Source organism: Penicillium argentinense, assembly GCF_028826775.1.
Source record: "Penicillium argentinense strain IBT 30761 chromosome Unknown utg000003l_segment0_segment0, whole genome shotgun sequence".
NCBI lineage: Eukaryota > Fungi > Ascomycota > Eurotiomycetes > Eurotiales > Aspergillaceae > Penicillium > Penicillium argentinense.
The window spans coordinates 1,805,527-1,829,978 of record NW_026622662.1 but is presented as its reverse complement, the minus strand read 5'-3'; the positions used below and the strand labels follow the sequence as shown (position 1 = coordinate 1,829,978).

At 50.5% G+C, this 24,452-nt stretch overlaps 10 protein-coding genes across 10 annotated transcripts; 3 read left to right on the top strand and 7 right to left on the bottom strand.

Annotated features, from left to right (window-relative positions):
- Positions 1-86: 86 nt before the first annotated feature.
- N7532_002796 (retropepsin-like aspartic protease) lies at positions 87-2,816 on the bottom strand (the record flags this gene model as incomplete). Its single annotated transcript, XM_056615290.1, has 1 exon — positions 87-2,816. One exon carries the CDS (start codon positions 2,814-2,816, stop codon positions 87-89), a length of 2,730 nt encoding a protein of 909 aa, XP_056478262.1.
- Positions 2,817-4,297: 1,481 nt separating this feature from the next.
- On the bottom strand, positions 4,298-4,935 carry gup1 (glucosamine 6-phosphate N-acetyltransferase; the record flags this gene model as incomplete). The annotated part of the gene is made up of 2 exons (XM_056615289.1): positions 4,298-4,387; positions 4,444-4,935. 2 exons carry the CDS (start codon positions 4,933-4,935, stop codon positions 4,298-4,300), a joined length of 582 nt encoding a protein of 193 aa, XP_056478261.1.
- A 629-nt stretch (positions 4,936-5,564) lies between these two features.
- Positions 5,565-7,565, bottom strand: N7532_002794 (class II fumarate hydratase; the record flags this gene model as incomplete). The annotated part of the gene is made up of 6 exons (XM_056615288.1): positions 5,565-5,751; positions 5,836-6,853; positions 6,923-7,038; positions 7,125-7,162; positions 7,238-7,282; positions 7,344-7,565. The coding sequence occupies 6 exons, from the start codon at positions 7,563-7,565 to the stop codon at positions 5,565-5,567; spliced, it is 1,626 nt and encodes a 541-aa protein (XP_056478260.1).
- Positions 7,566-8,034: 469 nt separating this feature from the next.
- N7532_002793 (alpha/beta hydrolase) lies at positions 8,035-9,276 on the bottom strand (the record flags this gene model as incomplete). Its single annotated transcript, XM_056615287.1, has 3 exons — positions 8,035-8,292; positions 8,348-8,665; positions 8,743-9,276. The coding sequence occupies 3 exons, from the start codon at positions 9,274-9,276 to the stop codon at positions 8,035-8,037; spliced, it is 1,110 nt and encodes a 369-aa protein (XP_056478259.1).
- A 2,320-nt stretch (positions 9,277-11,596) lies between these two features.
- N7532_002792 (sugar porter family MFS transporter) lies at positions 11,597-13,352 on the bottom strand (the record flags this gene model as incomplete). The annotated part of the gene is made up of 4 exons (XM_056615286.1): positions 11,597-12,082; positions 12,142-12,819; positions 12,906-13,146; positions 13,201-13,352. The coding sequence occupies 4 exons, from the start codon at positions 13,350-13,352 to the stop codon at positions 11,597-11,599; spliced, it is 1,557 nt and encodes a 518-aa protein (XP_056478258.1).
- Positions 13,353-13,723: 371 nt separating this feature from the next.
- On the top strand, positions 13,724-15,039 carry N7532_002791 (uncharacterized protein; the record flags this gene model as incomplete). Its single annotated transcript, XM_056615285.1, has 2 exons — positions 13,724-14,167; positions 14,224-15,039. The coding sequence occupies 2 exons, from the start codon at positions 13,724-13,726 to the stop codon at positions 15,037-15,039; spliced, it is 1,260 nt and encodes a 419-aa protein (XP_056478257.1).
- Positions 15,040-15,130: 91 nt separating this feature from the next.
- Positions 15,131-17,385, bottom strand: N7532_002790 (fungal specific transcription factor domain-containing protein; the record flags this gene model as incomplete). The annotated part of the gene is made up of 3 exons (XM_056615284.1): positions 15,131-16,824; positions 16,877-17,265; positions 17,375-17,385. The coding sequence occupies 3 exons, from the start codon at positions 17,383-17,385 to the stop codon at positions 15,131-15,133; spliced, it is 2,094 nt and encodes a 697-aa protein (XP_056478256.1).
- Positions 17,386-17,723: 338 nt separating this feature from the next.
- On the top strand, positions 17,724-18,858 carry N7532_002789 (Mitochondrial carrier protein; the record flags this gene model as incomplete). The annotated part of the gene is made up of 5 exons (XM_056615283.1): positions 17,724-17,777; positions 17,827-17,895; positions 17,968-18,114; positions 18,173-18,345; positions 18,402-18,858. The coding sequence occupies 5 exons, from the start codon at positions 17,724-17,726 to the stop codon at positions 18,856-18,858; spliced, it is 900 nt and encodes a 299-aa protein (XP_056478255.1).
- Positions 18,859-20,989: 2,131 nt separating this feature from the next.
- N7532_002788 (putative aspartate transaminase) lies at positions 20,990-22,360 on the top strand (the record flags this gene model as incomplete). The annotated part of the gene is made up of 3 exons (XM_056615282.1): positions 20,990-22,069; positions 22,134-22,239; positions 22,296-22,360. The coding sequence occupies 3 exons, from the start codon at positions 20,990-20,992 to the stop codon at positions 22,358-22,360; spliced, it is 1,251 nt and encodes a 416-aa protein (XP_056478254.1).
- A 369-nt stretch (positions 22,361-22,729) lies between these two features.
- On the bottom strand, positions 22,730-24,106 carry N7532_002787 (putative chitin biosynthesis protein (Chs5); the record flags this gene model as incomplete). Its single annotated transcript, XM_056615281.1, has 2 exons — positions 22,730-23,923; positions 24,035-24,106. The coding sequence occupies 2 exons, from the start codon at positions 24,104-24,106 to the stop codon at positions 22,730-22,732; spliced, it is 1,266 nt and encodes a 421-aa protein (XP_056478253.1).
- Between the last annotated feature and the right edge of the window lie 346 nt (positions 24,107-24,452).

Below are 24,452 nucleotides of genomic sequence, written 5' to 3'. Positions count from 1 at the left end.
ATCGGCAGAACTAGTCAAATCGTCGAAATTTACAATTCTCTGGACATTAGTAATAGCAGGTGTCGTACCAGAATTCATACACCTGCTCAGGAGTTTAAAGGACCCTCAACAAACGGGGCATTCTCACCAATCATCTCATTAGGCCACAGCCTCGAGGCCCTAATGATCTTCTTTTCTTCAGGGGAATAGACAGGAAAAACAATCTTCCTCGTCCTTGCATCATTATACACCGTGCACTCAACCTTCCCGTCAGGCTGCTGCGCCAGCGCCATCATCGTCGCTTCCATGAATGGTCTTCCAAGAATCAACCCTCCAGGACATTCCGAGATCACAAACACATTTACGTGAGTGGTGATGTCGCCAATGGAAACAGGCATGTTTTGAATACAGCCAAGGCACTTGACATGTACACCATTTACGGGCACCACATGAATCTTCGGATCTTGTTTGATCGGCAACCCTAGTGTCTCTGCTTGCTTTCTGCCCATCACATCGACGCCACTGCCAGAATCAATCATGCCACGCAGCATATAACCTGCCACGATCACTTCAGAGTATAGAAGGCCAAGTGAATACACATCACGATGTGTTTCTACCCGATCTTCCGCCACTGTCGATCGGCGATCGTCACGGTACGTACTTGGGTGAACATTGCCGACAGCCACCTGCAAATGATCGTCGCCGCCATAACCTGATGGCGTTAACTGCGTCACATTCGTCACATTCGCAGATTGTGAAGTAGGTTGTGGAATAGCAGGACGAAGGCCCTCAGTGTCGCGGAACAGATTAGTCTTGAGCCTCGGAATAATCCTGCCCATTTCCTCAACTGTTAGGTCCACCTTAGTGTCCAACACCCTTCTCTTAACCAACGCTTCTAATGCTGCCGTCGATGTCATATAGGGCGCTGTCTTCTTCACCTGGCTAACGGGCACTGATTTTCTCTGGCTGACGGTCACATTTGATCTTCCGCTGGTAGCAGGCACTGGTATATGCTGCGTGCGTGGCTCAGTCTGATTGTCTGGGGGTCGATCCATCATCACGTCATCATTATCAATATTTTCCACTCTTGCCTGTCGATTAGGCTGCATATATTGACCACTTTGCCATGTCTTGGTGGAAGCGATGCCATTTGCACGGCGCTTTGCCCGTACAGGATCCTGCTGTTGACTACCACGCGTTTCAACAGCATTGATGCCAGCACTCTCATATCCCGCATCAATGATCTCATCATCGCAATCAATCTCCTGATTTTCCTCAGGGCTAATTCCAAGGCTGACGCCAATGTAGTTCCCAGGAACCTGGATGTCACCCCTATCATAGGCTGACCTATCATAGACAGACTGCCCATCATAATGTGGAATCTGCCTAGGCAGCGGAGCAGGATCAGCAGTCGGCTGTGACACCGGCATTAACTGCTGAGCTGGCGCCCTCAGCGCACTGCGCCGCCATTCTCGCAGCTGGGAGGGCAGTCCTTCCAAAGAAGGCCTTCCTGAGACAAACTGCATAGTCGGGCCACCTTCACCAGCACGGCCAATGTATGATTTGCCATCATTACCAACGTGCATGTCACCCTTGCTAATCGCGTCAGACATTGCCTGACAAGACGTCGGTTTCGAAATATGGCCAACAATGCCACAGAAGTAACAAATCGGAGGGCTTCTGCCATCAGCAGGCCTTGACCGCTGTCCTTGATAGGCCAATCTTGAAGCATCAGCAGGGACGTAAGCAGGATCATTTCTCATATCCTTCTTCACCATGCCTGACTGTAGCATATTGACCGTTAACTTCATATCGTTGTATTGACGGCGCATCTCTTCCACCTGTTCTTCCAAATTATTCTCTTGACGCCCTGAAGAAATGGCAGGTTTTTCGGCCGAAAAACCACCTTCCCAGGCGACACTCTTCCTTTCCTTCGTCGACGTCAGCTTTGTCGACGTCACCTCTTGACTGCTAGGTCGATCAGTCGTTTTGATCACCCTCTCATACTTATCCTGCGCTGCCATCGTGCTGGACACCTCATCGGCAATCCAGTCTAGCCGCATAGGCCTAGACGGCCGATCGAAGTCGATAATGCCCTTTTTTGCAACTCGATGCCGTAGCCAATTAGGCAACCCGGTTATTAACCACTCACATCTCTGGATCTCCTGAATGACCTCATTGGCCACTAGCACATCAGACACAGTCTTGAACTCCGTCATAAACTGGCGAACCTCATCAATGGTGTCTCTTGGTTGATTCACTAACTCCATCAATGATGCCCTCGAAAACCTCTGGCGCTCAGAGTCATAATCTCTGTATCGATCACAGAGCATGTCCTTAAACGCTTCCCAATCGCGAGATCTCCACAGCGGGTCATACTCTACCCACGATTGGATAGAGTCCTCACAATAATCGGCAAACAGCTCACACTGCCTAGCAGGGTCGCTGATACCACGCCTTTCACATAACTTCTCAAAGTTCCGAAGGAACTTTCTCGCATCTTTCTTATTGAATAACGGCGCACCAGGTGTACCAGGATCTGGCATCAGGGCATTGCCCTGGCGGTTCATCATCAATTGAAACATATCACTTGGTATCCACATCCCTCCTGGCGGTGGCATTGCCTGATAGGCAGAGGACGGGAAGGGTGGTAGTGGTCGCGACTGTTGCTCACTCGCGTCTGGCACATCGTTTCTTTGTGTCTGGCTGGCAGACGCTTCGCTCTCTGGGCGAGGAGGCTCTCGGTAGCCTTCAAAGGGTGAGGGAACATCGGCCTGGACGACGGGCTGGACATAGCTCTGGCCATCGCCAACATTAACATTAGTGCTGTCACCCATTGTGACAGCCTTCCGATCAACAGAATCAACAGAGGAGATTGAAACAAAATCAGGAAACATAGACTGCTCCGGCTTGCTCGCACGAGAAATGCCGGTAGTAGGAAAAACAGAACTCTCCCTGGTCTTCAGGCTGACCAGGGGGAAACAAACAATCCGAAAACCTCGATATTTTCGGCCCAAAAGCACAATTCTGAAGTAAAAAATGAACGACAACTTGGGTGAAAACTGTATTCACACCCGAAATCCAGAGGTTGTAGATGCCTGGCCAGATCTTCTCTGCCAGGTTGTGTAAGTCAATCGGTCTCATACACAGTACTGACTGAAGGTCAGTTCTCCTGTGTAGCCGGTCTGCAAGCAGCATTCGCAATAGCTGCTGGTACTCATCCTGCCGGAATCCCATCTTGAATTCCTGGCCAATCATATCGACCTAGAAAATGTTCTCCCCCCAGAACAATGTAGGGGATTAATCACAAATGCCAAGGGGTACCTCTTCTCATACAAGGCCCCAATGAGCATCAAATGCTCAAAAACCAATAATACGTACCACTAATACCAGCAATTGCCGGAATTCGAATGGTTTTCAGGGTTAACGCGATCGCCCACCCTGGACACAACTTTCCTTTCGACGTTTCTCGCGATTTCCACACTCTGCGCCCGTCGTGTTGTTTATCTGCGTGTTCAGCCACCCAGAAAATCAATCCCCCCTGCGTCGGTCACCATATGAAGAGGGGAACGCTCGATGGCTGCACGCGCTGAGACGTGCGGGTCGATTCAGCAGAAAAACCACCACAAAACACACGCGTAGCAATCAGGAAACAGCGAGAAGCCCAAATGTAGGGGTCAGGTCGGGGAGGTGTAAGAAGGTGTATTCTAGAACTAGCTATCCGGCCACTGTATACTGCCGGCTATGTCACATAGTCTGGATGGCACCCATGTAGTAGGGGAGGGGGTCTCCCCACTACAATATATATATTTTGTGATGTTCTGCGCACGAGCGATGATCTCATCCCAAAAGACTGGATTGCAGCATCATGATGTCTATATATACCATCTAATATCTATCTTCTCCAATCAAGTACGCCGATAATGTCCCAAGATCAAAATTATCGCTGATCTTACACAAGTTCTTAAGAACCCCAATCGCTCAACCCCAGATAGCCAAATGATCATTCACAACATGTAGGACCACCAGATATGCTCTCTTGGAATTGATTCCCTCGAGTGCCAAGTGTCCCAGAGGCTTGACGCTCAAAGTGCAGGCGCCCAAAAAACACACTGGCATCCTCCGCCTGCATCATATGCCAAACACGAATCGATCTTTGGCATAGGAAGATTGGGGGTTTGTGTTTTCACATGTATGACAATGCGCTGAATCAAAGTGCAAGCCCTATCGGACTTCTAATCCAAATGCCCTGAACGCCAGCTCAAAACTTGGTTTACCCGGGTGAAGGAAACACATAATTTCAGAACTTCAAATTTGCTCAGTAGTAGTGAGCCATTTCCAGACCGGCGCGCTTGAAGCCGCACTTGATATAGAAGCCCTCGTTGACCTCGGAGCAGTCAAGAATACTCTGCAGAATATTAGCTTTGACCCCGTAAAGCTTCGCGAGAGGGAAAAAGAACATACCTTATAGCAGCCAACTTGAGCAGCAACATAATCCAGCGCCTGAATGATGCGCAGACCAAGCTTCTTCCCCTGCTGACCCTGCTCAACAGCGATATCCTCAATATGACCGACCAAACCGAGCGTGTGGATGAACTTGCGCTCAACAATCAAGCTACCGGTACCGACGACACGGTCCGCACCATCGCACACAACCAGCATGTAGTACTCGTCGTTGCGGGAAGCGATCCAGTCATAGCGCTGGTTCCACATGTCCTCGCTGATTTCGCCGACGGTCGTCAGGACACGCAGGACATCCAGGTAGCCGCGCTTGTAGTCGGATCGACGGAGCGGACGGATGGTGTAGTCTGTTGGCAGGAGGGCGATCACTTCGGGGGAGATGAGGGTTGCTGGGAAGAGGGGGCCGTCGGTCTCTTCGACGACGGGTGTGACGGTGGAGCTCATGGTAGGCTTGGTTTCGGAGATGGTGGTGGTGGTTGTGACTGGGGCAGACATGGTGGTCTTATGCGGTTCTTTCAAGTGGGAACTTGGTGGGAGAGGGAGAAGTGCGGGTTGTTGATCCGTCAGGGGAGGGGCGAATTTGCGAGACGGCGGGGTTTTAGCGCGAGGGAGATCGACGGGGTGAAGTGAGTATCTGGTGTATGCGGAAGTTGGAATTGAGTCGGAGTGAGAGGAGCAGACGGGACCTGAGAAGAGGTGCAGCCTAAAAAAGAAATCGGGATCGGGTCGTCAACAACCACGGCTGGCGGGTGAGACATCCAGGGGTCTGCTATTAATACGTGCATTCCGGCGACTAGCGCTGTGGATTCTTCCAAGGCTGCGTTGGCGGGAAAATTCTGTGCACGTTCTACTCGCGATTGATTGCTATTTTATCGGCGTTTCCGTAATTATCTTTTTTATTTTCCCAGGGACGCAGCTATTGTTCCTGCTGTAGTATGGCCGAGTGCTATTTTTGGAGCGGCGCAGGCAGCCCCACTACAAGATCTCAGATCGTCTACGGCAAAAATAATAAAAATAAAAATAAAAATAAAAAGCACGGAGGTACATATGAATTCTTCAGTATACAGACCCTATGGGAATTTTTCTATGGTGGCACAGGGATCGAAACAGCAGGGCCGTTTCATTTATTTGAGCTCCTTGGGAGCCAGCATCAGCTCGGGGCGGACGTACTTATCGAAGTCCTCCTCGCTGAGAGCCTTCAGCTCCATGGCGGACTCCTTCAGGGTGGTGCCCTTCTTGTGGGCGTTCTTGGCCACCTTGGAAGCCATATCGTAGCCAATAACGGGGTTCAGGCAGGTCACGAGCATCAGACTGAGGCATGCGGTTAGCGAGTGGTTGCGAGGACACATAAGAAGGGCAAAGGGGAGGGAGGGTTTGAGGAGTGGGGGAACATACCTCTCGTGGAGAAGGGAGTTGATGCGGGACTCGTTGGCCTCCAGGCCGTCCACCAGGTGAAGACGGAAGCTGTCCATGCCGTCAGACAGGATGCGCACGCTGTGGAGCAGATTGCGGATCATGACGGGCTTGAAGACGTTCAGCTCGAACTGGCCGTTCATACCACCGATGGTGGCAGCAACGTGGTTACCCATGACCTGGGAGCAGACCATGGTGAGGGACTCGCATTGAGTGGGGTTGACCTTGCCAGGCATGATGGAGGAACCGGGCTCGTTCTCGGGCAGGATCAGCTCGCCTAGACCGCAGCGGGGGCCGGAACCCAGGTAGCGGACATCCTGGGCGATCTTGAACAGAGAACCGGCCAGGGTGTTCAGGGAACCGGAGGCCTCGACAATAGAGTCGTGGGCAGCCAGGACCTCAAACTTGTTGGGGGCGGTCTTGAACTCGGTGCCGGTCATCTTGCTGATCTCAGCAGCAACGGCCTCGTCGAAGCCCTTGAAAGTGTTCAGACCAGTGCCCACGGCGGTACCACCCTGAGCGAGGAAGCGCAGGTGAGGAAGGCTGGCCTGAACACGCTCAATGTTGCGGTCGAGCTGGGCGACGTAGCCGGAGAATTCCTGGCCCAGAGTCAGAGGGGTGGCATCCTGCAAGTGGGTGCGGCCAATCTTGATCAGGTGCTCGAACTGCTCAACCTTCTGCTGCAGAGCATCGCGCAGCTTCTGCAGGGAGGGCAGCAGAGTGTTCTCGAGCTCGACAACGGCGGCAATGTGCATAACGGTGGGGAAGGAGTCGTTGGAGGACGCAGACATGTTGACGTGGTCGTTGGGGTGGACGGGCTTCTTGGTGCCCATGGTGCCACCCAGGATCTCAATGGCACGGTTGGAGATGACCTCGTTGGAGTTCATGTTGGACTGGGTGCCAGAGCCGGTCTGCCAGACGACCAGAGGGAAGTGGTCCAGCAGCTTACCCTCGGCGACCTCAGCGGCGGCCTGCTTGATGGCTTCTCCGATCTTGGGGTCTGTCGAATGCACCGCATGTTAATCGACTGTGGTCTATCATACCCCGCATTATGTTGTGTTCCACTCACCAAGACCGTACTTCATGTTGACGGTGGCAGCAGCACCCTTCAGGACACCAAAGGCCTTGACGACCGGGGCGGGCATGCGGTCCTGGGGCTGGTTGATGTCGAAGTTGCCCAGAGAGCTGTTCCAATGATTGTATCAGTTCTCCTACACTCTATCGAGGGTCTTCCATTTTGCAATCGATTCGATTCGACGGGCTCGTCTTACCGTTGAGTCTGGGCACCCCAGTACTTGTCCGAAGGGACCTAGAAGACAGTAACATCCTAATCAGCTGCTGTCGAAGGAGAAAGCCGCACGGAAGTTGAGGCATCGGAACTCACCTGGATCTCGCCAAAGGCATCGCTCTCGGTACGGGAAGCCGAAGACTAGAAGAGAATGGGCGCATCAGCCAGAGTCTTTTCGTTGAGGTCCGCACTGAAATCCTACCATGTTGACGGTTGTGCTGAAGGCTCTCTTGTTGTTGTTCAGGAGTTGAAGGCGGGGGAATGAGCCGATCTGACGGGGACTGGAGCTCAGGCGACTAGCAAAAGCCGGGGCGCGAGCAGCAGCAGCCAACAGAAAGGTGCGGGCTGCGGGGTTGGCAGCTCTGGTCGCATGTGTTAGGGTGGCCATTGAGCGCACAGCGGCTCGGGAGGAGGCAGGGTTCATTGTGACGGTAGGAGCTTGAAACAGTGCGACAAGACTGGTCTGGATCCCAATGGCTCGCTCGGGGGGGCGTCTGGGGAGGGTCAAGAAGGCGAGAACAGCGAGTCTCCTTAAAAACAAAACGTGAAGCAGAAAAGTGACCAGTTCGCGATGCCGAGTCTTCCCGGTATCGGCATTACGTGGCCGTAACGTGCGCGCCCCGTCATCGGCTCGTTGCCGAGCGCCAACCCGACGGTTTTGGTGTGGACGTCCGCACAACCGTGTAATTTTGGGATGGTACGGTATGGTATTCTGATTAGCGGCCCTCTTATACATTCATCCCTGGATTTGGAGCTTCCTCAAAGTTGCGACGATCGACACAGCTTGGGGGAGAACGAACACAAATAGACTTGATATTCTAGTCTGTTCCTCTCAATGCTTGGTCCCAAACATGTTGGAGTGTACCAGAATCACCCATAGCAGCTCTACCCATTTATCCTCGAACCTCCTGCTTCAATGCAGCAATCACCTTGCGGTTATACTCCTGTCCACCTTGCAGAATGCCATCCAGAGCTGCAACAAGATGTGGAGCGCCAGCAATACGATTAAGCTCCACTCGATTTCCTGCCGCCTCGAGCTTGGCTGCATATACCTCCCCTTCATCGCGCAGCGGATCTAGCTCGGCAGTCGACACAAAGGCTTTGGCTAGATTTTGAAAGTTGGGAGCAAACATAGGTGATATTTTCCAGTCCTTGTCCGTATTAGCTTGATAGTTCTTATTGCAGAAGACACTCATCTCAACTCACATCTTTGGACGGTGGTGGCCGGGGCACCCCGAGGAAATGCCGGTGGAAGTATGCCATGCGTGCCGCAGGAAGTGCCGGGGCAAATTCCATCTCCCGATACGACTCGTACGGGCACTTTCCCCGATCGAACTGACCATCTGGAGTAAAGGTACTATGCATATCGCATACCGGAACGGTCAACACTTGCAAACGTAAGGGAATGCCCGCATCCCGACACAGATGGGCGATGACTGCTGCAAGATGGCCTCCTGCAGACGCGCCACCGACAGACAGTCGATCTGGGTCCAGGTTGAATTCGACTGCCTTTTGCCCACGGACCTGCAAATCCAAAGTTAAATCATGGAGAATATGGGAACAGTCATATCGAGATACAGCAAAGGTGAGATAAAGCATACCCAGTTGAAAGCAGCCCAACAATCTTCCACGGCGATGGGGTACTTATTCTCAGGAGCCAGTCGATAATCGACATCAAAGGCGACCAGATCTCCGTCAAGCCCATCGACAACCGTCTTGCAAAAGTCGTGATCAGCCGACAGCCCGCCGAATACCCATCCACCGCCGTGAAAATTGAGGTATGCAGCTCTCTTCTTTGGCCGCCCCTGGTCATCCAATTTAGGCGCTGGCTCAAAGATCCGAACCGCAATCTCGCCCCCGTCCACGGGACATTTCTGCTCTGTAATGCGAAATATATCGGGACCTACGGCGCGGCCATAGACCGTAGTGTAGCGGGCAGGGTCCTTTCGGAATTCTTCAATCGGTACCTCGTGGGTATGTAGACGACCGGCGTTGTATTTGTTGTAGTGTTCCACATAGACAGGATCATATCGATGAACGAGCTCCAGGGGGATGCTGTTATGGAGAGGTAAGATATTCCCCGGGACTCGGAACTGATGTAACTGGGGATCCCCATCGCTGGTTTGTGGTGCCATCTTGAGGTATGGTGTCCTGGAACGCAGGTAGCAGTGGTGGGAGCAGTATCAAGAGCTGTGGCTTGGATGTCAGAAAGAGGCGCCCGTGTTGAGAGGCGTGGTCGCTCTGTAGTGTTTATACACTAATTGGTTTCCCCGCAAATCTATCGTTACACCGCGCGGGGTTGACGGAGTCTTATCCGACCTCCCCTCGGTCTTTATCATCTTGAGATAGTTCGGAGATCGATGCGAAACTGCCATCTTATGTCGAGTATTCTGGGTCCTCGTTACATGCGGTAGGTTGCACTATTTGACGCACACAGTGCAGTCAGTATTGAGAGAAGGACGATGGTCTACCTTCCCTGGACTATACTACTTAAGAAATTAATAGATAGCTCGATCTATCGCTTCTAAACATCACGCAGGATGCGTAGAGCCGAAAAGGTTGTACATCGCCTCAAAGAGCGCCACCGAGTGGCAGACTTGATACAAATGCCATGTCAAGACCTTTCTGAGAATGAGGATATGATTCAAAGAATCTACGTTGGTCGGTGCACTTGTTGACCTCGGCCGAATCGAAAAAAAGCCATCTGACAGACCGATTCAAGAAAAGAAGCTACACAACAAATACAGCAGCCAGGAGACCCCACCAGAACAGTCAACAGAAAAAAGACTTGTCCCCTTCTCCAGAGCGTCATGATCGTCCAATCTCTTTAACGAATCGACACTGCCTCTTCTGCGTCTTTGAGCTAAACTATAAGTGCTATTTCGATTCGCAGCGGAAACCTAGAGCATTTTGAGAAACGTATTTGTCGGTTCAATCGGGATGAGCATATTGAATGTCCTGATAAATTTTTGCGGACTTGCTTTCGCGGACATGGAGCACTCAAAATACTACAGAAAAATCCACTCAGTACGTTATTTCACAGAAGCGCAACGTCTAAAGGCGGGATTCTAGCTCTTGGCGTGGCGGATTGAGAGATCCTTGCATAAATGATTATCTACAGAATCTCCAGGCTTTTTTACCTTTGGATCATTTATTCAAATAAAGCTGGGCGGGTTGCAAACTGCGGACGATCTAGAATACCGGCTCGGGAGTTATCTTCATACTCGTGCTTCCGACACGTACTTCTGTTGATAAAACTTAGTAGAATTTCAAAATAAAAGGTAGGTCTACAATAACCTAGCAAATACTTGCTCTAGTGACATACGTTCCAGACAATATTCTTCTCAGTGTAACGGGCCAGAGTCAGATATTCATCACGTGCGTACACGCTAATTTGCATCTTATCTATATCGCACCACACAGTCTTGTTTATCTTTTCTTCCACGACTTTTACCATAAGTTCCTTCAATACTTCCTTTTGTAAATCCCTTCAACGGCTACCTGGTATTGGTCCTGCTAAAGATTCTTCCAAATAAATCTCTTTCACGATCGCCTTGTTCATTTCTTTCAACGTCTCTCCAGTGTTGATCTTTTCAACGACTCCTAATTTATTTCCTTCAACGATTGCCTTTAATAACACCCTGAATTTAATCCGTCAACGACTCCCTCATCTCCTTCAACGATTCTCTTCAATAATTGCTTTAGTTGATTCTTTCGTCGACACTCTAGGATCAATTCTGTGAACGGTCACATCTAAAGTCATGAACGATTCTCAACGATGTTCGCCCAATTAATCCCTTCAACGGTTTCCCGAATTAAAACCGTTTCAACGACTCCATAGAATTGATTCTGCCCACGGTCTCCTCGAATTAATTCCTTCAAAGATTTCCTCGTTTCATTCCTTCAACGACGCCATGATTACTTCTTTCGTCGATTCTCAACGACTGCCTGAAGTTACTGACTTCAAAGGTTTTCTCCATGTCACTATTCAAACACTCCCTAAACTATTTCCTTCGGCGACTCCCTAGAATCAATTCTCCTTACGATGCCCTCCAATTATCCCTCACCTTTTCTCTAAATAAATTCTTTGATCCCCTTTCAGGTAATTTGCATAGAATTCGGCCGCTCGCTCGAAGCCATTATTCCAGAAACTCGACAGGCCGGACTACCGCATACAGTTGAAGCCGCAGGAAATGTACTCGAGCGTCTTTCGATTGCCCAAATAGGTGCATATCTTGCTGAACCGATGAAGGAACCCCAGGAGCCAGAGAGCAAGGAGGAGGGGTTATCAATTACGCCTAACGCCTCCCAAGGGTAATAATAATTTTATTAAAAATATGGCCTTCCTCAGTACGCGAGATCTCTAACCACCATTCTTCTCGAAAACTTCAATATACTGAGTGAAAGATGAATATATCATGATATTTCTTTGTATCAGAAAAATAAATCAGACAACTAGACAGTTTCGACTTGTTCCACAGCTGCCTTTTGGTTGAATACTTCATTAGTGCCAGATACGCCTCTCTGATTAAATCCAGAGGGCTGGCGCTCAAATATGATATCGATTTCCTCAAGAGACAAGCCCTTAGTCTCAGGGATTAGGAACCAAACGAATGGAATCGATAGAGTCGTGCATGCCGCAAAGACAAAGTACGTGCCGAAAGAGATGTCAGAAATCATATACGGCACGCTTCGTGCGATGACGAAGTTAAAAAGCCAGTGGGTTGCCACACAAATACCCACGGCAACTCCACGAACTTGTAGCGGATATATTTCAGCGCAGATGATCCACGGCACTCCAGCCCAGCTGAAGCAAAATGAGACTGCGAAAAGGAAAATGAAAAAAGCCGCTGCATACGACACCGAGCTGAGTGAGCTGCCATCATCGACTTCAGTTCCCAAAACCTTCACGAATGCACCAATGAGCCACATAGATAGAGCCTATTTAGTATCAGATTGCTGAGTTCAACGATTGAATTGGGCTGATCTGGGGAGTTTACCATGAACGCGCTTCCGATAATCAACATAGGCTTTCGACCGAAGCGATCCACAATGAAATACATGGCGATGAAAACTGCCACTAGTCGCACAATCCCATAAATACCCGTGGATACCAACGTGGTTTGAGTTCCTGTGAGGCCAATTGAGCGAAAAATGCGTGGGGAATAATAGTTGATCGCATTCGATCCAGCCATCTGGAAGAAAATATTGATAACAATTCCCAGAAACATGCGGTATCGGAGTCCCGGTTGGCATAGCTCCTTCAATGCTGCCAGCCGACTGTCAGAGCTCATGTCTTGCTCATGTGCGAGCTGCTGAAAAATGTCGTCTAATTCACTCTGTACAGCCGGGTGGTCGGCAGGCAAATTGCGTAACTGGGACAGAGTCTCCATCGCCTTTGACCTTCCATTGGCTTTAGCCACCCACCGAGGCGACTCCGGCATGAAAACAAGGCCTATTAATAGAAGGCCACCGGGGATGAGCTGAAGGGCGAACGGGGTCATCCATTGTGACTTTGTTGGAGCCATATTGCGTTCGACGCCGTAATTGATCCAGAAACCCAGGCATGTTCCTGTCTGCACGCCGATCTCATAGATTCCAACCAGTCGACCTCGAATTTTGGGCGGCGCGCATTCCGCCGAATATAGAGGTACCAACATGCTGGCAGATCCCACCCCCTTCATGTGAAGTCAGTTGCCAGAACTAGAACCCATCGGATATTGATCCCAATGGGAGTTACGATATAAAGGGCTAGACTACTCACCAGACCGCCAATTACTCTGCCAACAAACATCACGGCCTTGAAGCCCGCGGAGGCTGTTTGCATTATCGACCCAGCTAAGAATGCGACGGCACCGAGTCCTAATGCAATTCGACGACCCAATCTGTCGCCAATAGGGGCGGCCGCCAGAGAGCCGAAAAAGCATCCTGCTTGCAGTAAGGAAACAATGTTTGCTGAAAAGGCATCTTTGGTAGACTCTGATGCGTCGTCAAGTTTAAAATCCCTGAGCGGTAAGTTACAACGTGACAAGAAGTCAACCCGATGCATTCAGACTCACCTCTGGAACGACGACAGCTCAAGTGAGGTTCCGATAAACGCCAAGTCGTATCCAAATAGAAAAGCACCCATTGAGGTGACTATTGCCAGCAGATAGACGCGGTCATTATGGACGGGTGTCGCCTGTGACGAGACGTTGTTCGAAGAAGCCATGTGCAGCAACCAAATGAATTTAATCGACCAGAAAATTCGAAGATGCCTTGAGAGTAGCAGTAAGGCATGAATGCATTTATGTTCCTCATATGTGATATATACCCCGCATCTGCACCCCAGACCCCAGAAATCTCGGCAGTTCGACTGACAGTTGAGTTGCCTGTGTGTCTGGATGAACCAACGAACGGCAAAAGTACCGAAGTACCCGCGGGTTGTCTCCTCCCGTGGAAGAATACGTGCCGCGGAGCAGAACTTCAAAGTTGCCGGTGATGCCCTGTAAAGCAGGTATTGAGAAGACAAGCAGCGTGTAATTTCGCCAGAAATATATAGCAGTGATGAGTTAGTCTTCATAACGCATCTCAAATTCATCTATGCAAGCGACCAGAAAACTCAAGGCCAACATGACACTAGCAACGCATCTTGACCAATTCGTCTCACCTATTATCTGTCCCACGAGAAGAAAAATTCCCGGAGTATGGATGAGATCGGGGACTTCGAAGGGTCTTTTTCTTCATGAGAGAGACCTGCCTCCGTCCACTAAAGCATGGGAGTCCATTCTGCTTTCGGCAATGGGATCTGTCCAAGCAAATTCGCGACAGGTAAACGGCATCGGGGGCGCTACATCAACCACGTCAAAAGTTGCTATCGTTTCAAAATCCAAGCGGCCGAGCATTGACGTAGACTATACGTTCGTACAAGTGGCCCCAGATCAACCAAGAATTGACATGACTGGAAATTGCGGCAACATTGCCTCTGGGGTGGGTCCCTTTAGTCTCGACGAGGGACTTGTCACAGTACAACCAGGACAGTCCAATGTAAGTTGAAGTTTGCTGTATCGGTATAAATCAGAACCTGATCTTCAATCGGGCAGGTTGATATTCGGATCTTCAATACAAATACCAGACAAACCATTGTCGAAACCGTTCACGTTGGCCCCGACGGACGATTCCGCGAGGATGGAGTTTATGAACTAGCCGGGGTTGAAGGTCGCGGAAGCCCAATAAAAGTCGCTTTTCTAAATCCAGAAGGCAGTATGACTGAAAGCATGTTTCCAAGTGGGTTCAAATCGGAAACTATGGCTGTTTCTTCTCTCATTGCAGGTAAATTTTCCGTCAGAGCTAGTCTCGTGGATGCAGCCAATCCATTTGTTCTCGTGGATGCAAGTTCTTTGCCATTCCAGCAGGGCTGCCCATGGCCAAATGTGAAGGACTCTGATGTCTTGTCTGTTGTCGAAGAGATCCGCCGCCAGGGAGCTGTGCGATTCGGACTCGCTCCAGACATGAACGACGCGGGGCGCGTTCGAGGGACCCCCAAAATTGCCTTCCTGTCCGCGGTTACGGGGGATGAAGCCAGAGCAGATATTGAAGTTCTTTCGTTCTCTCTAGGCAAGCCTCATCCAAGTCTTCAATTGACCGGTGCAGTCTGCATCGCGGCAGCGATGGCAGTCCATGGCACCGTTGCATGGGAGCTTGCAGGTGGGAAGAAAACCGAGAGAATGCACAAGCACGGAATGGCTGTTGATGGTCAAGAGATTGCCGCTGCCATTCCAGTAGGCATTCGACATCCTTCGGGTGTTATTGAAACCGAGACTGTCCTGGGCGTGGATTCTGAAGGCGAAGCTTGTGTGCAGCAGGTGGCGGTTTTCCGCACAGCTCGTCGATTGTTTGAAGGAAATGTATTTTATTGAACGCAACGGTTGCGGGTGTTGTGGATCATGCTATGGAGTTTACGCTCACTTTCTCATGGCAATTCGTATTTTTGGTAGTACTTAAGTACAATTAAAATCGCATATTATCTTGCAGAGAACCATTGAAACCAAATAGCATATCTTCATCAATGTGGTACTCAGACAATGTTTCATTACCCGGTAAGGCAGTCGGCATAGGTGGTTGTTGGACATTGAAGGGGTCCACGTCGAGAGTTGAAATTAAAGTGTCGACTGGCTGATGATAAGGCTGGCCCTCGGCAGGTCTAGTACTTTGGCGGATGAAACTTTGTATTATCATGTCAATATCCAGCTCGGAGGCTTCGGCATCTCCAGATGGAGATGTCTGATTGAGGAAGCCAATTGGTTGTGATGTGTCCTCTTCTTCTCGGCTTTCCCTTCCTTCAATCTCCTCTAAACGCCTGGTAGTAGGATCCACAGAGTGTTGGTTTTGATCATCACCGCGAACATCTAACTGGACGCCCATCCTATCCATCAAGTGGAGAATTACATTCTCTGCTCGACGAACAGCCCAGTTTGTCTCCTGATTCTTTTTGAAGATATCAATGCACACACGAAGACTGGCATGAGCCTGGCTTCCACCCTCGCGTTGCGCCGCTACCCGAACAAGGATTGTCGCCGCAACGTATGTGGCGTAGGATATCAGATATGGTGCCCGCCTGATGGAAAACGCCTGGTCATAAGCTTGGAGCAGTCTGACGATACAGTTTGCGGCAGATGTGCATATGCCAAAGGAGGAAATCGCAATGGATATATCAGTGGGATGGAGATGTCCCTCGGCGACAAATGGCCGATGAAGAAGGATTAGCAAGACATTGTACAGCGCCAGAAGAGAGACAACATGAGGTGGCGGCGTGACCTGGCCTGTACTGCTGCTGAAGCGTAGATGGTCTGGAAGCCCTTCATGCCATTCCTTAAGCTGCATATCCAATGAATTCAAGGTAGTGAGAAGACCCTGCGGAGATCGGCAGGAGCTTCTTTCTGAGTAAACTTTGTTCAAGATCCCATTCAGGATCAGTGAGAGTTTGCACAACTCCGTAAATGTTGAGATGCTGTATGCTGGAGATCCAGGATAAGACTGGTTGCCCGAATATGCGAATGGCTGCCAATGCTCAAGTTCTTCGTACATGTCAAGGAACGAAAGCGAAACATTAGTGTCAAAGTGTTGAAGGCTAGGCGGGCGGCCTTGATACAGAGATTGTATTTTATCCACTACAAATGCTCCCCAGAAGACACGCCGCCGAACCTCTAAGTCTTCATCAGAGATGCGGCGCATGTTAGGTAACATTGTAGCGTCAACGTGCATGCCCAGGTCAATAATCATTCGAAAGGCAGTTCCTGCATATAACCACGCAGCGCTTCGTTCGTCTCCCAGGGCGAATAACGAGCTTGTCATAACTAGCAATGCCTGGATAGTGGTGATCTCACTTCGATCGAGAGCGCTACCTAGGAGCTCTTTGACTCTCATTCGAAAAGTCCAGCCTGCGGTCCGCACATCATCGGGATCTCGACGAATTTCGGGGCGATTGCTAAATTTTGATGCACCAAAGTAGATCGCATTGAGCAGGAGCTTGGAAAAATAAGGGCCATTTGTCGCCATGTCTCGCATGAAGGAAGGCCGATGAGTGATCAAGAATGAATGATGTTGCCGATTCCAGTGCAGGGACAATAGGTGCATGCCCAGCTCCGGCTCGACCCCATCGAAATCGAGCTTTCCCTCAGATAGGTTCAAGCTCTCAAGCTGCTCTTCGCTCTTGTCAGTGGTGCTATATTAGATTTGAAGAGCTGTCTAACATACTTTGATATGCCGCTTCCCCCATCAACCGCTTTTTGACATGCTCCACTGGGATAAGTGGGCCAGTTGCCCGCATCTGACCACGTCTGTCCGTCGGCGCATCGTCAAAAAGAGTGCTCGTGAGACCATGGTAGCTGGAGTCCCCATTTGCGGATATGTAGATTCGTGAAACCGTAGACTGGGGGCGATTCAACTTCGCGCTGTCCCGACTTCTGGCATCAGAAGGCTCCTGGAAAGTCGAAGTGGGAGATTCGGGCGCATGTTGGCGTGGTGTGTCACGACTAGAATCAAGACCCGGGCTTTCCGAGATCGAATGGCTTTCCGTCGTCTTGAGCTGCTGGCGAAGGCGTTCATTTTCGGCTTCTAGCCGAGAAATCCGAGCTTTCGTCGGCCTAGCGATCGCCGATCAGCAATGAATCATCTAAAATAAACAACCAGCGATGCTATACCTTTGCTTCTCGGGGGATACTATGTAGGTACACGTATTGCCATACCCTTTACAGTTGGAACATGTCGGTTTCTCGTTATCGCACCGCAACTGGTATTCCTTTGGGTTAGGTGGCGACACAAATTTTCGACTCGAATAGCCCAACTCACCTTTCTTCGCCGGCAAAAGGCACAAGCTTTCGCGGCTCTCCGCGGCTTGGACGGATGATTTCTTGCCATGGGCGAGATGTTTGAAAGGTCCAAAGACAAAAGGCCCGCGGAAACCGGGAATCGATGGGGGATGTGAAAACTCCGCGGCAAGTTATCTTCCGTTTACCCCCCACACGGGCATAATACATATGTATTAGTATATCTTCGGCTCGTCTGTCCAATCGATCTTGCTTCTCATTCGCTCCAGTTGACAATGGCCGCCCATATTGCCCCTCAACCGAAGGCAAGCGAAATAGTCCCACAAAAGGTCAGCAAATTCCCCGCATATGTGACTCTCGTTCTAACCCAGGGTATAGCCAATCACCACCCAGTGGGTCTCACTTGTGGCTGGGGGAGTTGCTGGAGGTGTGGAAGCCGCTGTAACTGTAAGATCTTTGGTCCTCGAGGATTGCTCCAGGATTCTTTATGGTTGATACAACAGTTGCTAATTGACCAAGTACCCTTTTGAATACTCCAAGACTCGCGTTCAATTGGTGCAATCGAAGGCGGCAGTGAATATTTCAGACCCTTTCAAATTGATTCTCCAGGTCGCGCGACATGAAGGAATTTCTACCCTTTACACCGGCTGCTCCACCTTGATCATTGTTCGTGATTCCCAGCGGCAGCATGACTTTCACGATCTGACATATCATTTTTACATAGGGCACCAGCGGAAAGGCGGCGGTGCGTTTCCTGTCATACGACACTATTCGAGATTGGCTATCAGATGAAAAAGGCAAACTTTCAACCGGACGTGGCGTTCTCGCAGGAATGGCTGCCGGTGCGGTGGAGAGTGTTGCCGCTGTCACACCTACGGAAAGAATCAAGACGGCAATGTTAGCACTGGTTCACCTGTTGCACTCTGCTCGTACACTCAGCTAATGGTCAATAGGATAGATGATGCGAAGACAAACCGGCAATTCAGATCTGGAATTCATGCAGCGAGTGTTTTGGTGAAAAGGAATAGCCTTGGGGAGCTATATCGAGGTCTCGTTTCCACCACTGTGAAGCAATCAGCAACTTCTGCCGTACGCATGGGTACCTACAACATCTTGAAAGAAACAAGCAAATCACAAGGTATCACCCCGAATGCATTCACCTCGTTTGCAATGGGTGCTTTAGCGGGACTTGTGACTGTGTATGCTACTCAGCCTTTTGATACGCTCAAAACTCGAGCACAGAGTGTTGAAGGAGCAGGCCTCGCTGAGGCAACCAAGAGCGTACTACGTGACTATGGAGTTCGGGGTCTCTGGAGAGGAAGCTCTATGCGCCTGGGACGTCTGCTCCTCAGCGGTGGCATTGTCTTTTCTGTTTATGAGCAGGTATCGGCTTTTCTCTCTCCCGTATAACCCAGCCAGCGGAGGGGCGCTTCCATTTGATAGGTAAATATAGAGTGTCGCATGATTACTTGCCCCAATGATCAATAATAATCAGCTGCAAATGAATAGATAGACCCGACGCCCTTGTTACAGTGGTTACAATATTTCGGGACACAATGTATAGAGGTTGTGTTGTAGTTCAAACAATATTCCGCTATAAATGAATCAGTATATGGAAAGGCTATGAGTAATGTACAAGAATTAGTGTTGGAGCCACATTCGCACCATTTCAGCCTTATACAGAGATGTTATACTTTTTGAGTTGACGCTGAAGTTCGTCTGATTATAGCCACATCCACTGCACTTCGGTGAGAAGGACCGCAGAGTTCCTGCAATTGCCCCCAGGATAACATCGTCGGTTGTTCGGCTATCTTCCATGCTGACAGGCATGCTCAAGTTCCGGTTCTTGGGTATCATTGTCCAGATACTTGGAATCGAGAAGATATTCAAACCGCATGTATTCCTCCAAGCTGAGCTCTTGCTTGATTAGACTCTTCCCGCCATCCGTGGGGCTGGGCTGTGGGAGCCACCATGCCCGTGGCCTTCGATGGAACTCTTTTGAGCCGGAGACTTGGTGTTTGCAGTTGATCGGGATTTGGAACCACAGATGGCAAGGGCATGTGGAGATCATCTGCCGCACTGGACTTGTTCGACTTCGACTCCGACTTCGTAGATGGCTTTTCCTTCACTTGAACCATCTTAAGGTTTCATCTGTCATCTTGGCCTCGGCATCAATGGTATCCATCTGGCCCTTGAATGGGTTACTCCAGGCTGCTTGATAAGGCTTCTCAGATTTTCTGAAGCCAAAGACCATGCCCAGCTGCCTGTTGTGTATTCCTTGATTTGCCTTGTATCATTCTCTGACAGTAATGAATTGTCCTGGTATCCCCGAGGTGCCAGTTTTAGGCCAATTATCCAAGTATTCTCTGGGGTTTCCGTAGCCGGTTGCCAAAAATTTTGAAAATTTAGCGTCACTATAGTGACAATTGGTTGGCGCAATTTGATCAGAGTCTTGTCAAAAGGAACTTAAGGATGAAAATCTCAAAGGAAAGATGTATTTCAGGGATTCGTGAAATCCGGTACAATCGTAGCTATTTATAATTTGATTGAGCGGGTTCCATCGTGCTTATCGAGGTCTTAATCCCGAGTAAGAGATATAATCAAAGAATTGGCATATACTTAAGCTGCAAATGGCTACAGATGTGATCGAAAAATACACCGGATTGATAGCCGACTCTATTCCACTGAAAGTTGCCGTAGCCAATCGAAGGGCCACCACTGCCCAGAATATACCAGCGAAAGGAGATGCTCCTAGGAACTCCCGTCTAAAATGGACGCGTGACCAGCGGTTAGACAGTGATTATACTTTGGTAGGCTATTGAAACCTTCCCTGCTGCTCCATTTGGGGTAAAATATGACTTAAGGGTTATGGAATATATGCTGGACTATGGTGATGAATGACAGTCCTGAGGCTGAACTAACTTAGAGAATAGGAGGGGAGGCAGCGACGAGAATTCGTCTTTTAGAAATCAGTCAAGTGACGCGTGCATTGCCATTGTGAAAGAAACAAGAAACAACGGAGACGGAGTTCAGGGAAAATTCATTTCTCCTACAGAATAGCGGACCATGGTCATCAGGCGATGAGCTCGAGTAAACAAGCGCTGGAGAATAGATGAAATGCATTCAAAATTCAGACATACACTGCGAGCACACGCTATTCGCCGAAGACAGTCGGCGTGCATGGGGTGACGTCCACAGATAAAGTTCTGGCCTCCCCAGATTATTTCACCTCGCCACGTTTTTCCAAACACGGCAGACCCAAGGTTCGCACTTCACAGCGTGGCTACCGGCGGCATTTTTGATCACGTTACAGCAAAAAGGTCCAAGATGAGGGTTTGCTGGCTCTCTCCAAGCCCCGGGACCACCGGCATTAAGCGGCAGTTCCCGCGGGGGTAAAAAGAACGGCGGATGCGATATCGGGTTGACTCAGCGTCACTGAATTTCTTCGTTACGTGAACTCCCAAATTCTCCCCGCGCCCTTGACTCACGACCCAATTGAACGAATCCCCCAAACCTCCCGTTCATCCCGCTCAATTTCACCATGGAGAAAGTCCCTACCCGCCTCAATGTCGCCCCGGTCCCGCCGGACGAGATCTTCGCCCTGAACGGTGCTTTCTTCGCCGATACCCACCCGCAGAAGGTCAGTCTGGGCGTGGGCGTCTACCGTACCGATGATGGCAAGCCCTGGCCTCTGCCCGTTGTCCAGAAGGCCGAGAAGCAGCTGGCCGAGGAGGACGATCTTATGCGACACGAATACACCGCTATCGAGGGTGATGTGCCGTTCTTGAAGATCGCCCGGGACTTGATGTTCGGCTTTGAGGGACAGGATAATGAAGAGGAGGCCAAGGCTCGCATCGCCTCTGTTCAGACCGTCGCAGGAACCGGTGCCAACCACCTGGGTGCTCTTTTCCTGGCTCACCACATGAAGCCCCCCACCGTCTGGCTATCCAACCCTTCGTGGGCGAACCACATGACGATTTGGGAGTTGGCCGACGTGCCTCGCAAGACATACCCATACTACCATGCCGCCACGCGGTCGTTCGACTTCGAGGGCATGATGTCGACTCTCGAGAATGAAGCGCAGGAGGGCGACGCTGTCTTGCTGCACGCCTGTGCACACAACCCTACCGGACTGGATCCGAACAAGGAGCAGTGGGTTGCGATTGCGGACCTGTGCGAGCGGAAGAAGCTCTTCCCCTTCTTCGACTCCGCCTACCAGGGCTTTGCCTCGGGATCCGTGGAGGAGGATGCCTGGGCTGTGCGTTACTTCTTCAACAACAAGCCCGACATGGAGATGTGTGTTGCGCAGAGTTTCTCCAAGAACTTCGGCTTGTACGGTCAGCGGACTGGTGCTTTCCACTACGTTACCAACCGCAGCGCTACCTCTATCCGGGATATCGTTGTGAACAACCTCTGCCACTTGATCCGTGGTGAATTCTCCATGGGTCCCCGCATTGGATGTACCATTGTCAAAAAGATCTTGACAAATGAGGAATTGACTGCGGACTGGCACAAGGATCTGGAGGTGATGAGCTCGCGTATCAAGTCTATGCGTGAGGCACTTTATAGTGAGCTGGTTCGCTTGAAGACCCCTGGTACTTGGGAGCACATTGTGGAGCAGGTGAGTCTTGGATTTGCAGTTGGCATACGTGACTCGTATAACTTGGCTGACTTTCGTTTCTTAGAACGGCATGTTCTCCTACACTGGCCTGACCCCCAAGCAAGTCTACGCTCTGAAGGATAAGTACCACGTTTACCTTCTCAAGTCTGGCCGAGCCTCTATCAGCGGCTGTAAGTACCACCCCGATTCCATCGCCTTGAAAGCCACATTCTTATCAGCGAAACAGTGAGCCAGAAGAATGTCGCCTATGTTGCTCAGGCCATTGACGACGTTGTCCGCAACGTGCTGTAAGTCAACGCGGCAAAAGACTATATACGATTTCGGTTGCAGTGTTTTGTACAAAGACTGTGGAGTCGATGTGAAAAGCGCAAGCATATCTTTTTCTCGGGCATTTGCATTATGCGGGGCTACGGATCCATGGTTTACGACTATTTATGATAGAGGTCATAGAATGAACAAAGACGAATTGAATAAGCTCAGGTTGCATTAAAAAAAGGCTATCTACTGTACATCGGTGCAGAACAGCAAGGCAGAAGAATAAACAACATGGCGCGGGGAATCGTGTCATAAGCTATAGCCCCTGCCTGGAACAGAAGCTCCCAAACTCGATGTGAAAACTGTACGGGATATCGTGTAGGCGTATGGGTGTAAGATAAATATCTAGAGCGGGACCTCGTTGAAGTCACCTTCGCCCTCTTTGCCCTTACCCTTAGGGCTTGCTTTCTCTGGTTCAGCGTCTCCATCGGGCATGTGTTGCGGGAGAGTGCTCTCTTTGGGAGCGTCTTCCTCGCTTTCTACATCTTTCGTCTCCACGGTCTCTGCTTCTTCTGCCTTCTCTAATGACTCGGCGGGGGCTGCATCTGCGTCACCATTTGGCTGAGCTGGCTCATCTGATTGCTCAGAATCGTCCTTTGGCGGCAGCGGCGGAGGCGCTTCCTCATCATCCTCCGATTCAACCTCTTGTGTCTGTGTCTGGGGTCGTGCGCTTGTCTCACCACTCGGGAAGGGTGTCAGAGGCGGTTCAACCGTAGATGGGTCTTGTTCGTTGGACTGCTGCAGTGCAGTGCTGGGGCGTCCCTGGTTGGCGAGTGTCGAGGCAGATACGGTGGAGGTGGTTCGTTGGTGAGAGGAGCCGTGAAGTGTGCTGAGTTGGCGAAGTTTGGGGTCGGCATTGAGATAGTAACCACGCACACCAACAATTGTACCCTCTGACTCGCAAGCATCCACCCACTCCGGTACCACCACAGGGATGTTCATCTCGACAGCCTTCTCCCAGAGCGGGCCCCGACCCTCCGTGCAGACAAAGTGGGTTGTGTCAATCCGGACCGAATCGATCATCTTGCCTCCAATACGATCCAGTGCAGCTCCGAGGGCCTCCTTCCGATGCGTATCGAGGACTCCAGGGGTCACTGTGATACCAGACAAGTCGGTCATCTTGTGAGTCCGACACGTCAGCTTCTCCGACTGGTAGGTGCCGGCGGTTGTGCGCAAGACGAGGTGGAACGTGTACTCGGAGTGAATGGCGAGACCGCTAATCTTGGTGCTCCGAGTCTCCAGAGGGCGAGGTATCGAGCCAGCCTTTGACCCATTGCGGTAGAGGGAGAGTGACTTCAGGGATGCGGTTGCGAGATCGATAGGATCCCACTCAAGGACAAGAGAGGTCTGTGTAGCATTTCGCAGGCGGAGGACAGGAGGAGATGGCGTGTTGACACCGTAGGTATTTAGGATTCGCTTCTGAAGGGACTGGAAGGCGGCCGCGTTGGCTGTTTCCGCGGCATGGTTGCGCGCAACGGTGATGTCGACAATACTACCGGAAGAAATGTTGTTGGGGAGGAGAACCGAGGGGAATTCAATCTATACGCATTCTTATTAGCATGCCATTGACGTGTGTCTCTTTGCGCAAAGCCGCTGACTGCAACCGTGATGTTTGGGGCAGTCTCATGCGACCAGGGGGTGGCAACTCACAAGGCGATTGTCCTGGGTCAAAAGGACGGCGACGCCGGCGTCGACCTTGCCAACAGTCAAGGAGACGAGCATGGTGAAAAAGAGGTTGAAGGGATGCGAGGGGACGTGGTGGAGGAGAGATGGGGGAAGACGTGGATTCCGGCCCCAGGTGTTGATTCCGCCAGATCGGCATTAGCGAGGCGGGAGCTAACCAGGCGGCTTCTATATTTACGGACTCGGACAATACTTCTCGTCAGCGCGCATGCAAGAACAGCCAGATATTCCAATGATGAAAGAGGAAATCGATTCAGAAGAATTTCGTACATGGTATATCCAGAGCAGAGATACTGCGTCTCATATGCAGTCATACTAGTAGTACATAAAAGCCTCTTAACGCCATGCAAATGCTTGTAATATACAGGAAACTCAAGCCATTGCT